We start from the raw sequence: 16,459 nt of genomic DNA on the forward strand, positions 1-16,459 counted from the left end.
AGAGATGGCTGCCAGCAGGCACGTCCCCAGGGGCCCAAGTGGGCTCCGGGCCCCTCCGCAGCCCCTGTCCCCGCTCACCTCTGGCACCCGCCTCCTGGGTGCTGCTCTCGGACTGGAAGGACTCGGCGGAGGGCGCCAGGGCAGACTGTGCTGCCAGCTGGTTCTGCGGGATCCCCACCTTGCGCAGGTTCTCCCCCTCCGAGTTGGACCTCCGCAGCAGGGCCAGCAGCGGGCTCCGCTTCCCGGGCCCCTCCGCCGGCCCCCTGTCGTCCGAGGGGCTGCGCAGCCGCTGGGAGAGGCGCTCCACGGTGGAGCTGATCCTCCGCCGCATGGCCACGACGGGCGACTCGCCGGGCTCCCTGCCGGGGGGCTCCGACCCACCCTCGCTCCTGCCTGGCTCCGATTTCAGGCTCGCCGAGTCCCGCTTGCCCTTGGAGCTGCCCCGACCCAGGCTCCAGGAGAGACGGCGGCCCCGGCTCGGGGGCTCGCGGCCCGACTCCTCCTCGGGCTTCTTCCTCTCCATGGGCGGCGTGTGCCAGAGACGCTGGGACATCCTGCGGATGAAGCCGGCCTCCTCCGGCTCCCGCAGGTCCTGCACCGACTGGGCCCGCTGGGCCGGGCCCTTGGAGAGCTCCAGCGGTGCCCCGGCCGGGCCGGGCCGGTACATCCCCTCCTCCCGTGCCAGCGGGCTGGCCCGGGGCCGGCCCTCCGCATGGGGCCTGGTGAGGAGCTTCAGGCCGCGGCTGAGCGAAGACTCCCGGCCCCGCTTGAACTTGGCCTCGAAGACTTCCTCCGAGTCGATGTCCACGATGGCCAGGGCGCTGCTGGAACGCTCTGCCGTGGGCACCCCTGCCGCGGGCACCTCCGCAGCGTGGGCGGGGGGGGCCGCGGGGGGAGGCTCGGGCCGGACAGGCTGCCCGGGCGCTGCGGGCAGCTGGATGGACTGAATGACTTGTGCATAGGAGGAGGGCTTGGGGGCCCTGGAGTCCAGGGCCGGGGGCTCCGGCAGGGACGCTCTGGGCTTGGGGGCCGCCTGCAGGGGGACCTGGGCGGCTCCGGCAGCTGCCGGCCGTGGGCAGGGGGGCTTTTCTTGAGGCTTCTCGGCGGGAGACTTCTTGCCCACAGCTGCCAAGCTGGCTCTGGGCCTGGCAGCGTCCTCCGGCACCCGCCCCTGCTCAGGGGGGGCCTCCGGCAGCTCAGGGACGGGTGGCTTGGAGGAGCTTTCCCGCGGGGTCTGGGGCCGGGACTCGGTCAGGGCGGAGAGCGAGGGGGACTCCTTGAGCCGCTGGGCTTCCAGGCGAGCCACGGGGATCTCCAGCGGGGCGCCCGAGCGGCGATGCACCGTCACCGGCTCCACGTCCCCCTGGCTGAAGGAGCCGCTCTTCTGCAGCGGGCGCGGCTCTGGGGGCGGGTGCTGCGGGGCCGCCTCGCTGGAGGCCGCCCGCACCAGCCGGGGCCCCGGGGGCGGCTGCTTTGCTGGCCGGGGGGGCCGCGGCACCTTCTTCTCCAGGGTCTCCAGGAGCGGCCCCCGCAGGCCGCTGACCTTGGGCTCCACGGGGCTGCCCCGCAGCAGGCGCTGGCCGCCCTCCTCCTCGGCCTGCCTGCGGGGCGCCCCCCCCGGGCTGGGGCTCCGGCGCGGCAGCTCCATGGACGCCGCCTTCCTCAGCGCCGGGGGGGGCCCCTGGCCCGCCGGCCCCGCCCCGTCCTCCGCCGGCAGGCCCAGCAGGAGGGCGCTGTCCGCGGAGCTGCCCCGCCGCAGCCCACCCCTCCGGCCGGCCGGGCGCCCCCCCTCCGGCGACTCCAGGCTGGGGCCCTTCTTCAGGGCCTTCCGGGGGCCCGCGGGCCGCGGCCGGGCCTCGGCAGAGTCCTCGTCCGAGGAGCCGGGCCCCTCCGCCACCGGGGGCCTCTTCTGCGGGCCAGCGTCCTTCTGCCTCTCCCCCGAGCCCTCCGCCTGCCACTCCATGGGGGCCACCTCCGCCAGCGCCCCCTCGGCCTGGCCCAGGGCGTCGTCCTCCGTGGGGATCTCGTTGAGGGAGACGCGGGAGCCGGAGAACTCCACCTGGCGGGGCATGGGGAGGAGGGGCAGCTCGTCCAGCTCCTCCGAGTCCGAGGAGGAGGAGAGGGCGGGCGAGTCCTTGAGGTGCCGGGGCACGGCGATGGAGAGGTGGCTGGACGTGTCCTCCAGCAGCTCCGGGATGGCTCTCGGCACCAGGCTGCCTTTGTAGCTGATCTGGGAGCGCTGCGGGGCGGGCAGACAGACAGTCAGAAGCTGCACAGGGGCCTGTGGGGGGGTTGGAGGGAGCCGTGGGGGGAACGGCACAGGGCGGCTGGGGAGAAGAACCCCTGGGGGAGCCGTGGGGGGGAGGGGAGAATGGGGCTGGGGTTGGGGGGGCTGCGAGGGGGAAGGGGAGAATGGGGCAGGGGGTTGGGGGGAGCCGCATGGGGGGAGCTGTGCAGGGGGACCAGGCCAAACTCACCAAAGGCCCCTGAGCTGCCAGAAGGGGTGGCAGGGGCGTCCCTGCCCTTTGCTCGTTGGGCTTTGCCCCAAGCACCCCCCACCCCACAGTCCTTGGGATGGGAGCGCAGGGGGCTTGGCCCCCATGGGGCAGACAAAGGGACGCGTGGGCCGGTGGTTCGGGGCGGGGCTGGCCTGGGGTTCAGTTCCCGGCCCTGCCACAGACTCTGGGGGCCGTGGGCAGCCCCAGCCTGGCTCAGCCACTGCCGTGGGGGGCCAGAAAAGCAACGGGATGAACTGCTCCCCACTGATCTCGCTGGGTCTGGCGCAGGAGCCCCCCACCCCCTCTCTGCTCCCCACGCAGGGGCCCAGCAAGGCTCCATGTGCCCGCCACATGAGCTCAGGCCTCTGCACTGGGGGCGTCATCCCCACTTGCTCCATCTCCGCCCTATGGCAGCGTCGCCTGCCCCAGCCCCCCGGGCCCCGGCCGCCCGCCTGACCTGCCACTTCCTGCGGCAGACGAAGAGCTTCAGGTGGTCGGTGCTGATGGATTTCCCCTTGGCCAAGGTCTGCGGAGAGCGGAGAGGAGCATCCGGGGGCTGCCTGATGCCTCCGCCCCCCTCCCTGCCCACCAACGCCCCCCCATGGGCCAGCCCTCTCCCTGCCTGCCAATACCCCCTGCCCACCTGCCCCCCTCCCTGCCGACCCCCCCACCCTGGGCTACCCCCTGCCCACCGGCCCCCACCACCACTGGGCCGACCCCTCCCTGCCCGCCAACAACCCCCTGCCGGGCCAACCCCTCCCTGCCCGCCAATGCCCCCTTCACTGGTCCACTCCCCCTCCCTGCCCACCATCACCCCCCAGATGCGAGATCCCCCCTGGGCTGGACACAACCGACCACGCACCTTAAACCAGGGGTGCTCCAACGTTTGCTCCGCATTGGGTCTCCTACAAACAGGGGAGGGCCTGGGTCAGACCTAGGGTGAGCCCCCCTCCTCCCCAAGGCTCAGCACCAGCACTGCTGCCCGTGGGAGCAGAGCCAGGCCCGGCGATGGGGTTGGCATCAGGCCCCTGGCACAGTCGGGGGATCTGTCCGGCCACCCGCAGCAGCACCCTGGCTTGGCCCGCTGCATGTGGGGGTGGGGCACCTCCCTCTGGCTGCGGGGGCCAGCCTGGGGCGGTTCTGGTCCCTGGGCATGGGGGGACTTGGCCCAAGGGGCTCCCTGCCCAGCTCCACCACCGTGCCCGCGGGGCCCTGGCGTGGGATGCTCCCGCCCCCGACACTGTGGGCTCCTAGTCCCTGGCCCTTCCTTCCAGACGTTCCCCGTCACTCCCAGCCCAGGGGTGGCAGGAGGGAGACCTGACCCAGCCTGGGGGATGGGCAGGACCAGCCCTGGGGGGGTGTGGCAGGGCCCGGAGGCCCCCCACGGGACCCCCCACTGGGGCACCAAGGCCTGGGCAGGGATGTGGGCTGAGCACCAGGCTTGGTCACGGCTCCGAGCCGCAGCCCAGGGATCTCAGGCCCCAGCGATCACGAAGGGGGTGGGACTAGGCTGGGCTGGTGTGACGAAGTGGGAATGTTCTTAATATTTTGTCGGAATACTGTGGGTGCCTCAGTTTCCCATATGTGGAACTCAAGTATCTAGGAGAGGTAGGGTGAACATACGTCCTGTTTTGACCGGGACAGTCCCGTTTTTAAGCTCTGTCCCAGCTGTCCCGACTCTTTTGACAAAAGTGGGCATTTGTCCCATTGCCCTTGCCAACGCAAACGAGCGGGGTGCGGAGGAACGAGGGGGGGGAGGCAATGCCGGCCCCACGCAGGGTGGGGAGCAGGGCTAAGATGAGCAGCTCAGACCAGCCCAGCGCAAGGACAGGGAGGATTTGGGCTAGTGCTAACCCCACACGATGTCCTGTTTTCCCTTGGGGAAATATGGTCACCCTAGGGGGTGGGACGGGGGTGTGATCGTTGCAGGGACCCCCAGAGGGCAGGTGTGACGCCGAGTGGCTAACGGGGCACAGAGACCAGCCGACACCCTGAATCCCGGCAGCTGACCGCCGGGCCCCTCCCCTGCCAGAGCCAGCCGGCGTGCTGGGGAACAGAGACCAGGGGACCTGTTTGCCCGGGAAGGAGGCAAAGGCCGCAGGGGGGCAGCTGGGGGTGACGGAGGCCGGGCTGCTGGAAGCGAGTCAGTCACCTGGTTGGGGACTTGCGGGGAGGGGACACCCGGAGCTCTGGGTCCCCCCGAGCTGGACTTTGCAGCAGGTCCCTGATTTCTGTGCTCACAAGCTCTGTCCTACGCTGGGGTCCCCACGACTAATAACCCATCTGTGTCCCATGCTGGCTGGGAGTCACGGCTGGCTGCGAGTGGGGGGCAGGGCCCTTTGGGGGGAGGCTCCCCAGGGGTCCCGTCCAGGGGGACTCGCTGTGGGGTGGGGAGCCGGGGGCTGAATGCTCCGAGGTCAGACCCAGGAGGGGCTGAAGCCGGGCAGGCTCCTGGCCCTGGGGAGTGGCCCTGAGGGGAGACGCTGCCCCAGAGCCCTGGCTGGCGTCACTCCGCGGGTGCCCGAGCCCCCAGCCGGCGACTCCGGGACAAATGGCCCAGGGGGTGGGGGGAAATTGGGCTGGGAGCTGCAGCGGCCCGGGCAGGAGGGGATGGGGCTTGGGGGGAATGTCCCGGGGAGGGGGCTGGGATGGCCCAGGCGGAGCTGGGGGGCGGCCCAGGGAGGCGGGGGCCCGGGGTACTCACAGCCGGTCGTTCACCAGCACTTTGATGAGGAAGCCCTTGGCCTCCCGCGTCAGCCCCAGGAACATGCTCTCCTCGAAGGCCACGTTGTAGTTGCGGATGTTCAGCAGCGTGGTCTTGTCGTTCTCGCCCACAAACGGGGAGATCCCCGTCAGGCTGCCGGCAAGGAGAGCCAGGGTGACGCCAGCTGGCCGGGGCGCCCCGCGGGGGGAGGGGGAGCCAGGCCCCGGGGCGCCCCACGGGGGGAGGGGGAGTCTGGACGGGGCGCCCCACGGGGGGGAGGGGGAGCTGGGCTCCGAGGCGCCCCGCGGAGGGGGGAGCCGGGCACCAGGGCGCCCCGCGGGGGGAGGGGGAGTCTGGACAGGGCGCCCCACGGGGGGAGGAGGAGCCGGGCACCGAGGCACCCCGCGGCGGGAGGGGGAGTCTGGACAGGGCGCCCCATGGGGGGAGGAGGAGCTGGGCCCAGGGGCGCCCCGCGGGGGGAGGAGGAGCCGGGCACCGAGGCGCCCCACGGCGGGAGGGGGAGCCGGGCCCCGGGGTGCCCATGGGGGGCAGGGCAGGCTGTGGGACACACGGGAGGGCAGGACGCCACCCCCACCAGGCTGGGTGCCTGTTGCCCAGAGCCAGCTTGTGCCCGGGGGAGAGTCTGGGGGCTGGCTGAGCCCTGGGGAGTTGGAGGGGGAAGGGAGGGATAAGGGAGCCGGCTGGGGGGAGCTGGCCACGCCCTGGGGGAAGGGAGGACAGGGGCCGGCTGACCCTGCATCCCAGCAGCATGTAGGGGCCCCAGAGAGGGGGCTCCCCACAGGCACCTGCTCCAGCTGGGGGCTGCCCCCTTCACCGTGGCCCTGCGCGGCTGCTCCCGGGCCCGTTTCCATGGGCGCGGTGTGGGGTGATTGGCACGGGTGCTGCAGGGGCAGCCGGGGGGGCAGCCGGGGGGGGCAGCCGGCCCTTACCATAGGTAGGCGATGACTCCCACGGGCCTGTGGAGAGAAGGCGATGGTTACAGGCCAGGGGGCACCAGCCCATGACAGGGGAGTGCAGCAGGAGAGGGGTCCCAGGCTCACTCCAGGCCCTGCCCCCCGCCATCCCCCAGCCCCCCAGGGTTCTCAAAGAAAAGCCCCTCTGTTTCCTGGGGGCGTGGGGCCCCTGACCTCACCCCAGCCCCTCCTGTGGGCATCCTGCACCCACCCGCCTCCCGGCCAAGGTCCCATCGGGACGACCGGGGTCCCCGGGGGGCTCAGCCCCCACTCCAAGGGGCTGCTGGCTGGGCAGCCGTTACCAGACGTCGGTGACGATGGAGACGGGGCTCTGGCTGACGATCTCCGGGCCCACGAACTCGGGGGTGCCGTACTTGCAGAACTGGGCCCCCTCTGGCACCAGCCGCTGCGCGTTGCCGAAGTCACAGAGCCGCAGCTGGTCGCTGCTGGTCATGAGCAGGTTCTCGGGCTGCAGGAGAGCGGGGGGACAAGCGTCAGAGGGAGACGGCCGGGCGGGGGGGACACAGGACAAAGCGAGGGCCCAGCTGGGGGGTGGTACCATGGGGGGCATGGGGCTCTGGGGCTCCACAACAGCCAAGCCATGACATGCAAGAGCAGAGTGGGGGCAGGGGATGGAGCCCCCAGCCCAGGTGCCGCGGGAGAGACCAAGCCGATGCTCCAGAGAAGCACTAGCCCAGCACGGCTCTGCGGCCAGGAGCCCGGAGCCAGCCCCACTTGGGCACCGCGCTCGCTGGGGGGGGCTGGAGCTCTGCACTGTGCTCACTGGGGGGGGCGGAGCCAGGGGGGGCCCAGAGCTCTGCACCGTGCTTGCTGGGGGGGGAGCTGCTGGGGGGGGGCCCTGAAACTCTGCCCCGTGCTTGCTGGGGGGGGCCCGGCGCTCTGCCCCGCACTCACCTTGACATCCAGGTGCAGGATCCTGCAGCCATGCAGGTAGTTGAGCCCCTCAAGGAGCTGCCGCATGTGGGAGCGAACCTGCAGGAGACAGGCAAGGTGGGGCAGTGTCCGGAGCCTGGCGCCTGGGCAGGCCCCATGAGCAGCCCCTCACAGGCAGGGGGTGGGCCTGGGGGTTGGTCTGAGGTGACCAGCACGTGGAACCAGGCCGGAGGATGACGAGGTCTCTGCTCCCGGCCCAGCACTCACCTCCCACTCGCACACCGAGGGCTTCCTCGCCATCCTGTCCAGCAGCTCCTCCTCCGTGCAGCTGGGGGCCTGTCAAGGAGAACAGCCACAGCCGCCCGGCCACGCCCTGCCAGGACTTGCCACCGCGAGCTCCCCACCGGCCACGCCCTGCCGGGAACCGGCCCCGGGAGCTCCCCACCCGGCCACACCCTGCCGGGACCCAGCACCGCGAGCTCCCCCGCCTGGACACAGCCTGCCGGGACCCGGCACCGCGAGCTCCCCGGCCCAGACACGCCCTGCCAGGACCCGGCACCGCGAGCTCCCCGGCCCAGACACGCCCTGCCGGGAACCGGCCCCGCGAGCTCCCCACCTGGCCACAGCCTGCCAGGACCCGGCACCGTGAGCTCCCCACCGGCCACGCCCTGCCGGGAACCTGGCCCCGCGAGCTCCCCCGCCCGGACACGCCCTGCCGGGAACCGGCCCCGCGAGCTCCCCCGCCCGGACGCGCCCTGCCAGGAACCGGCCCCGCGAGCTCCCCTGCCCGGACACGCCCTGGCGGGACCCAGCACCACGAGCTCCCCCATCCAGCCACACCCTGCCGGGACCCGGCACCGGGAGCTCCCCCGCCCGGACATGCGCTGCCGGGAACCGGCCCCGGGAGCTCCCCCGCCCGGACACGCCCTGCCGGGACCCAGCCCCGCGAGCTCCCCCGGCCCGGACACACCTGGGTTGTGCTGGGCTGGGGGAGGCCAGGCCTGAGGCAGGAGAGTTTCCTGTGCTGGGTTCAACACTCACTAAACCCTCCTGTGTTACGCCGGCTGAGAGTCGCTCCAGGCTAGAGAACAGGGTGTGGGGTGATCATGCTTTTCCGGGGGTGGAGGCCCTGGGGGTCCAGAGTGAGGGGACTCCCTGAGGGGCTCACAGCAGGGACAGGCGTGCTAAGGCTCAGAGAGGTGCGGCTCCAGGAGGTGGAGGGGCTGGACCCCCGAGAGAGAGGACCCCCCCGAGAAGGGCTGTCACACTGCAGGGGCACCCCCCAGGGACCGCTCGGGGCCGAGAGTGGCACGACCTGGGAGCGGGTGAGAACGTGGTAGCAGAGGACGGCTGGCGGATGCACCCTGCAGCCGGTGGGCTGCGAGCGCAGGTGCTTGGCAGCGAGTGGCGGCCAGCGATAGAACGAGGGTATTGAAGGGAACCAGCCTGGAAGTGGCCTAGAACCAGCTCCGCACGAGGGACCTGGCACGTCTGTGCGGGGAGAGAGGGCTGAGCATGGGGAGGGTCACTAAAGAGCCGCTGATGGCTCAGCTTGTGGAGAACGACCAGTCTGAGGAACAGGCCCCAGACCCCAGGGGGGCTCCTGGGGTGCCCGGAGAGCCAGGGAGTAGCCGTGGGGGCAGTCTGGGCAGCGACCGGGCGTCCATCAGACCCGACTCCCCAGTCAGCACAGGGGGACCCCAGTCGGGTTCCTCCCTGGAGGAGCTGCGGAGGCCGGAGCTGGAAGCAAAGGAGCTGGATCTGGAGGAGCGGAGACGGGCGGATGGGGAGAACGAGAGGACCCTGCAGAACAGGAGAAACAGGAGTTGGAGGAGCGGTGGGCCAAGGGGGCCTGCTGGGGGGTAAGTGGGGAAGTGCCCCGAGTCGCCAGTGTTGTGGGGAATCCAGACACCAAACAGCTGCCCCAGTTCAAGGTGGGGGGGGGGCTATTGATGCCTATCTCACAGGCTTTGAGAAGTCCTGTGGTCTGAACCAGACTGGCCCCGCAGATAGGCTCCGCTCTCTGCCCCCCCTGCTGGGTCCCAAGGCCGTAGAGGCGTTCAGCCAAAGGCATGGTATTGAGACGGGGGACTCTGACCTGGTCAAACCCGCTTTGCTGCTGGAGTTTGAACTGACCCCCGAGGTGTACGGGAAACGATTCTGGGGTGTGCACAAGACCCCAGGGGTCACTCGCAAGGAGGTCGTCCACCTGCTGGGGGAATATCTCCACAAGTGGGGGAAGGGCGCGGGGGCCACGACCGCAGAGGGGTTAGTGGACCGGGAGCCCAGAGATCTGCGCAAGGCGGGGGCTCTGGCCGATGAGTTTGTGGCCAGCAGATCGGGGGCAGGAGGGAGACCCCCATTGGGGATTCAGAAGGGGAGTCACCCAGAGACCTCTCCAAGGTGGGACTCCAGGAAGCCCAACTCAGGGGTGCCCGGGAATGCCGGGGCGGGCCAACCCCCCTCGTGGGACTTGAGGCACCTGAAGTGTAATTACTGTGGCCAAAGGGACACGAGGTGGCGCAAGGCCCGAAGAAGAAGGAAATGGCAGCCAAGCAGAACCCGCGGGGTGTTAACTGGGTGGGAGTCCACTGAGAGGGGGCACCGCCAGGCCTGGGGACTGCAGTTGAGAGGGTTCTGCCAGGGGGAGGGGACCGCCAGGCCAGGCCCGCAGGGGAAGGTGGGTCCCTGGGTCCGGAGCGCCCGTACTCTGTCCGCCGGGTGAGCATGGGACAGGCACCGGGGGATGATCGCCACCTCATCCCCATGGAGGTGGGGGGAAGGAGCATCCTGGGGTTCTGGGACATGGGCGCTGAGATGATGCTGGCACGGTCCGACGTGGTGGGCCCAGACCAGCTAGTGCCCGATGCCTACATGACCCTGAGGGGAGTGTTCGGGCCCCCATCAAGGTGCCAATAGCGATCATACACCTGAAATGGGGGGCTAAGGAGGGACCCAAAGAGGTCAGGGTGCACGATCACCTGCCTACTGAGGTGGAGAACTGGCCGGAGGGTACCCAGAGCGCCCTGGTCCTTACCCGGAGCCAGAGGCAGCGAGGGACACAGGACATCCTGAAGTGGGGGATTGAGGTACCGAGGGTAGGGCCCAATAGGGCTGGGCCGGAGCCTCTCTCCCAGGGTGGGGAAACTGAGGCACCACCAGCCAGGGCTGTATCCTCAAACGCAGCAGCTGTATTCCAGACGGAGCTGCAGGAGGATCCCTCCTCGGAGAAGCGGAGGGCCCTGGCTGGCCACAGCGGTGCCGGATCCCAGGGGGAGGACCGCCGGGAGAGATTCCTGTGGGAGAAGGGATTCCTGTACCGGGAATGGGCTGATTCAAGGCAAACTGAACCTTGGAAAGCCAGGAGGCAGATGGTGGTGCCCCAGAGGTACTGACACAGACGTGTACGTGGCCCACGATCTCCCCCGCGCGGGGCATCAGGGCACCGGCTGCTGCTGGGCTTTTCCTGACCCGGGGTCTCTGATGCGGCCCAGCAGCACTGCAGGGCTGGGACTCCTGCCGGGGGGGGGGGAAGGCCCGAGACAAGTGTAAAGCCCCGCTGAGAGCCCTGCCCGTCATAGAGGAGCCTTTCCAGAAGGTGGCCGTGGACATCGTGGGGCCCCTCAGCAGGGTGACGCGGTCGGGGAAGAAATACATTCTGGCGGTGGTAGATTTCGCTACGCGCTACCCCGAGGCGGTGGCCCTGTCCTCTCTCCAGCCAGACACCGCGGCAGACGCGCTGCTGACCATCTTCAGCCGAGGGGGGTTCCCCCGGGAGGTCCTTACAGACCAGGGGTCTAACGTCACGTCAACCCTGCTCCGGTGCTTGTGGGAGAAATGTGGGGTCCGGCACGCCTGGGCCACACAACGGGCTGGTGGAGAGGTTCAATGGGACCCTAAAGATGATGCTGAAAACCTTTATGGACCAGCACCCGCAGACCGGGACAAGTACTTACCTCACCTGCTGTTCGCCTACAGGGAGGTGCCCCGGAATCCACAGGGTTCTCCCCATTCGAGTTGCTGTATGGGAGGCGAGTGAGGGGACCCCTGGACTTGATGAGGGCCGAGTGGGAGGGGAAGGCCACTCCCGATGGAGAATCAGTGGTGGAGCATGTCCTGACCTTCCAGGAAAAGCTTGGGGAGCTCATGGGCTGGGTCAGGGGAAACCTAGCCAGGGGAAGCAGGTCTGGTACGACTGCTCAGCACTTGCCCGCTCCTATGCCATCGGGGACCAGGGGATGCTCCTCATCCCCGGGAGGAACAAGCTGCAAGCTGCCTGGGACGGCCCCTTCAAGGTCCTCAGACAGGTAAACGAGGTGAACTATATGGTGGAACTGTCCAACCGGGCTCACCGCCGCCGGGCGTATCATGTCAACATGATGAAGCCGTATTGGGACTGGGAGAAGTTGGTGCTGGCTGCGTGGGCAGTGGGAGGAGAAGGGAGAGGATCCCTGGTGGGGCTCCTCCCTGAGGCGGGGGCTGACCCCTCGCTGGAGTCAATTCCCCTCTCAGACCCGCTCACCCCTGCCCAGCAGGCCGAGATCAGAGAGACGCTGCCTTCATACCGGCAGCTGTTCTCCAGCCGGCCTGGGCTCACTAACCTGGCTGTTCACCGGGTGGAGACGGGAGCCGACTCTCCCACCAGGTGCTCCCCATTCAGGGTCACTGGAAAAACAGCCCAGGACCTGGAGAAAGAGGTCAGGGACATGCTGGCTTTAGGGGTGGTCCAGCCACCCACAAGCCCCTGGGCCTCGCCCAGGGTGCTGGTCCCCAAAAAGGACGGGTCGGTCCAGTTCTGTGTGGACCATCGGAAGCTCAATGCCATCACCATGTCCGATGCCTACCCCATGCCTAGGACTGATGAGATCCTAGACAAGTTGGGGGGCGCCCGGTTCCTCACTACCATGCATCTTACCAAAGGCTACTGGAAGGTGCCTTTGGACCTGGAGGCAGGGCGAAGTCTGCCTTCACCCCCCCAGTAGTTCCTGGTCCTGCCTTTCGGCCTCAAGGGGCACCAGCCACCTTCCAGCGCCTGGTGGGTCAGTTGCTCAGGGGGGTGGAGGGCTTTGCTCTGGCGTCATTGATGAGATCTGTGTCTTTAGCCAGACCTGGGAGGACCATGTGTCCCAGGTGAAGAGGGGGCTGGGTCTTCTCCAAGACGCCGGCCTGACCATAAGAGCCAAGAAGTGCAAGCTGGGGATGGCAGAGGTGTCGTACCTGGGCCACAAGGTGGGAGGTGGCCATCTGAAGCCAGAGCCGGCCAAAGTGGAGGCAATCGAGGACTGGCCGCTCCCCAGACTAAGAAGCAGGTCCAGGCTTTCACTGGGATGGCGGGGCACTACCAGAGGTTTGTGCCCCACTTTAGCTCCCTGGCAGCTCCCCTCACCAAGCTTTGCAGAAAGGGGAAGCTGGACAATGCGGTCTGGACCGAGCAGGGCCAGCGGGAGGACAATGGACTGCGGAGAGAGGACCCCGGTGACCGGACCAGCTGGATCCAGCCAGAGGGGCCAGAGGACAGAAGCGGGGAGAGGGGGCCCAGGCGACCCTGTTTACCTGGAGGGAAGACAATGGATGCAGGAGGGCTTGGGGCCGGGGATCTCAGCTGCCCAGCTGGGAAGCGGGGGGGGGGGTGTCGCTCTGGGCTGGAAGGAGGGGGTTTCCTGTGCTGGGTTCAGACACTCAATAAACCTCCTGTTTTACGCTGGCTGAGAGTCACTCCAGTCTAGAGATCAGGGTCAGGGGGGTGGGGGGGGCATTATTCCCTCTTGGAGTGGAGGCCCCGTGGGCCCAGAACGAGGGGAATCTCTGAGGGGGTCCACGGCAGGGACAGGCGTGCTAAGGCTCAGAGAGGTGCGGCTCCAGGAGGTGGAGGGGCTGGACCCCCAAGAGAGAGGACCCCCGGGAGAACGGCTGTCGCACTGAAGGGGGTTCCCCCCAGGGACCGCACGGGGCCAAGGGTGGGCACGACCTACGAGTCCATGACAGGGACCCGCCCTGTGAGCTCCCCGCCCCAGCTGCTCCCTGCCTAGACCCCAGTGACATGAACCACGCCCCCCCCCACGGCTGTGCCCCATCAATGCCCTCTCAGACTCCACCATGTGGGTCTGCAGTGCTGTGAGATTCCACAGAACAGTGCCCTGCGGCGCCTGGCGGGGACCCAGGGCAGGCCATGGGGCTGTCCCTGGCAGATACAGCTCCATGACAATGACCACAGCGTTCTTCTTCTCGAAGGAGTCATGGAAGTAGACGAGGCGCTCGTGGTCCAGCTGGGACAGGATCTGCAGCTCCCTGCGCGCCGACTGCTTGGCCTTGGCCCGGCAGGGGATGAACTTGGCTGCGTAGTCCAGCCCGCTGCCCTTCTCCGTCACCCTCCGCACATAGGAGAAGGCCCCCCTGCAACACAGGGAGAGCTGCAGCCAGCAGGAGGGTGGGCCAGGCTCAGCGGGGGGCTGGCAGGAGGACAGGACCCTGGGGGACACATCAAGGGGGGAGGAGGCTGGGACACCCTGGGGAAGCCTGGCTCGGGCAGGGCTGGGAGGGCGGCTGAGCATTGGCAGGGAGAGCTCCGGCCTTCGCTCACAGCAGCGGGTAAAGAAGCTAAGAGCGGCTACCCTGGGTCAGCCCAACGGTCCGTCCGGCCCCGTGTCCTGCCTCTGACCACAGCCGGGGCCAGGTGCCCCAGGGGAATGAACAGGACAGGGCGATTATCATGTGATCCAGCCTGTCGCCCATTCCTGGATTCTGGCACTGAGAGCTTTAGGGACTCCCACAGCATGGGCCTGTGACCACCTTGGCTAAGAGCCATTGATGGACTAAGCCTTCGTGAATTTAGCTAATGCTTTTTAGAAATCTGCTATCATCTTGGCCCTCACAACATCCTCTGGCAGGGAGTTCCACAGGTTGACTGTGGATTGTGTGAAGAAGAACTTCCTTTTGTTTGTTTTAAACCTGCTGCCTCTTAATTTCATTGGGTGACCCCTAGCTCTTGTATTGGGAAGAGTAAATAACACGTCCTTATTGACTCTCTCCACACCTGGCATCACTGTATAGACCTCTGTCCTATCCCCACCCCCTTCCTCCTCTCCGCTCCAAGCTGAACAGCCCCAGTCTCTTTAATCTCTCCTCAGATGGGAGCCGTTCCAGACTCGTAATTATCTTTGTTGCCCTTCTCTGCACCGTTTCCAATTCTAACGTATCTTTTGGAGACGAGGTGACCAGATCTGCCCGCAGCATCTCGGGGCGGGCGGACTGTGGATTTAACAGCAGCATCACAGTATTTTGTGTCTTTTCTCTCCCTTCCCTCCCGGCCCGAACAGGCTGTTCGCTTGCTTGGCGGCTGCCGCACACGGAGCTGGGACACCCTGGGGGAGCCTGGCTAGGGCAGGGCTGGGGGGAACGCAGGAGATGTTCTCAGAGAACTCTCCGCATGGTACCAGCCAGCCCAGCCCCATGGCTCTGAATGTCTGGCTGGCCCCACGGTTCCCGTGTGTTACTGGCCCTGCCCCGTCCTGTCCCGGCGGGAGATCCAGCCCTAGTGCCTGGGAGCAGGGACTCAGAGCCGAGCCCGGGTGCCAGGCCAACGGAGGTCAATGCCCTGCTGTGTGACCACCTGGGGACGGCCCCTCGCCAGAGGCACCCGCCTCCCTCCCGCCTCACCTCCCGATCTCCTCGTGCACCTCGTAGTCGTCCGTCAGCCGCCGGGCCGCGTGCCCCTCCTCCGCCACCGCGGCCGCTGCCTCCGGCTGGGCTGGAACGAAGGACAGCCACGGCATGAGGAGGGAGGGGGACGGCCATGGCACCTGCGGCGGGGGGGCAGTTCCTATGGTTTGCATGCAGAGGGGGTGGGCCTCAGTTTCCCTGGGTGTTACGGGTTTAACGGGGGGATGGGAGAGGGAGTTTGTCGGGACACAGGACCGGCGAGGGAACTTGGGACCCCGGCCAATGGCCTGGAGAATGGAGACCCCAGCGACTGGGGACCGGGAGGTCCAGCCGGGTCTGGCCAGCGGGAGGACAATGGGCTGTGGAAAGAGGGGACCCCGGTGACCGGACCAGATGGGTCCAGCCAGAGGGGCCAAAGGACAGAAACGGGGAGAGGCGGCCCAGGCGACGCTGTTTACGATCCTGTTTACCTGGAGAGAAGACAATTGGGGGGAGGGCAGGGATCTCAGAGGCCCAGCTGGGAAGCAGGGGGGCTCGGGGCTGGAGGGAGGGGGTGGGCAGAGCCCCCCTGGAGGCAGGACAGACCTAAATGTGCTGGGCTGGGAGAGGCCAGGCCTGAGGCCGGAGAGTTTCCTGTGCTGGGTTCAACGCTCAATAAACCCTCCTGTGTTACACTGGCTGAAAGTTGCTCCAGTCTAGAGATCAGGGCGGGGGGTACATTGCTCCCTCTGGGGGTGGAGGCCCCGGGGGTCCAGAGCGAGGGGACCCCTGAGGGGCCCACGGCAGAGACAGGCGTGCGAAGGCTCAGACAGGTGGAGGGGCTGGACCCCTGAGAGAGTGGCCCCCCGAGAAGGGCTGTCACACTGAAGGGGGTTCCCCCCAGGGACCGCACAGGGCCAAGAGTGGGCACGACTTGGGAGTCCATGACTGTGGGAACAGCCATGGCACCGAGGGAAGGCAGGTGCCGGTGAGGGTGGGAACGTCCACGGCACCGAGGGGGGCAGGCTGCCGGGGGGGGTGGGGGAGAGGAACGGCCATGGAAAAGCCCTCGCCGCTACCCTCCCCCCACTGGAGACAACCGAATGTTCCACAATGGTCCCTAGACGCCGAGGTGATGGGCATGTGGACAGAGGGATGCAGCCCCCGGCTCAGGCTGGCATTGCAACGAGCCCCTCGCCAAGGCCTCCGGGCTGCTCCCCTCTCCCCAGGCCTGGCACGGTGCCCCAGGGCCGAGGGGCTGGGGGGCCTGGCAGCACCCTACCTGCGCACACCACCAGCTCGGCCTTGCAGGACAGCTCCCCGGCCAGGTTGCGGGCGGCACAGGTGTAGACGCCACTGTCGCGGGCCGTGGCGCCCAGCAGCACCAGGGAGCACTCGCTGTCGTCGTAGACGAAGGTCAGCCGGCTGCTCTCGGCCAGCAGCGCCTCGTCCTGGGGGGGGTGCAGGCGTCAGCCACCCCCCAGCACAGCCAGGGGCCCGCGCAGCCATTGGCCCAAGGCCAGGGACGCCACCCCGCGGCGTGGCAGCCGGGATCCACCCCCCTCCCGGAGCACCTGGGACTCACCTTCCGCCTGGAGAACCCTGGGTGGCCCGCACCCCGTTCCTCTGCGGGGGCAGGGCTGGGAGAGCAGGGGGCTGCGAGATGGGACCGAGGGGCACCAGCCGAGCTGGGGGGGGTAGCAGGGGCTGCAAATCGGGATTGCGGGGCAGCAGCAGAGCTGGGGAGCCCA

The 16,459-nt window shown here is 68.4% G+C and overlaps 1 protein-coding gene across 1 annotated transcript in view; it reads right to left on the reverse strand.

Moving 5' to 3' along the window:
* The window catches only part of SPEG (striated muscle enriched protein kinase), a gene marked incomplete at its 3' end in the record, with an annotated part of 90,789 nt that overhangs the window by 11,086 nt on the left and 63,244 nt on the right, over nt 1-16,459 (reverse strand). The window contains exons 22-32 of the mRNA XM_078847977.1: nt 15,991-16,159; nt 14,727-14,817; nt 13,263-13,463; nt 7,338-7,398; nt 7,092-7,169; nt 6,479-6,645; nt 6,153-6,179; nt 5,203-5,355; nt 3,361-3,403; nt 2,956-3,024; nt 79-2,239 (exon numbers count right to left, since the gene is read on the reverse strand). Of these exons, the coding sequence (XP_078704103.1) occupies nt 79-2,239; nt 2,956-3,024; nt 3,361-3,403; nt 5,203-5,355; nt 6,153-6,179; nt 6,479-6,645; nt 7,092-7,169; nt 7,338-7,398; nt 13,263-13,463; nt 14,727-14,817; nt 15,991-16,159 (3,220 nt within the window). The remainder of the gene's footprint in view (nt 1-78; nt 2,240-2,955; nt 3,025-3,360; nt 3,404-5,202; nt 5,356-6,152; nt 6,180-6,478; nt 6,646-7,091; nt 7,170-7,337; nt 7,399-13,262; nt 13,464-14,726; nt 14,818-15,990; nt 16,160-16,459) is intronic.

Source organism: Lepidochelys kempii, chromosome 11 (assembly GCF_965140285.1).
Source record: "Lepidochelys kempii isolate rLepKem1 chromosome 11, rLepKem1.hap1, whole genome shotgun sequence".
In the NCBI taxonomy this organism is placed as follows: Eukaryota; Metazoa; Chordata; order Testudines; family Cheloniidae; genus Lepidochelys; species Lepidochelys kempii.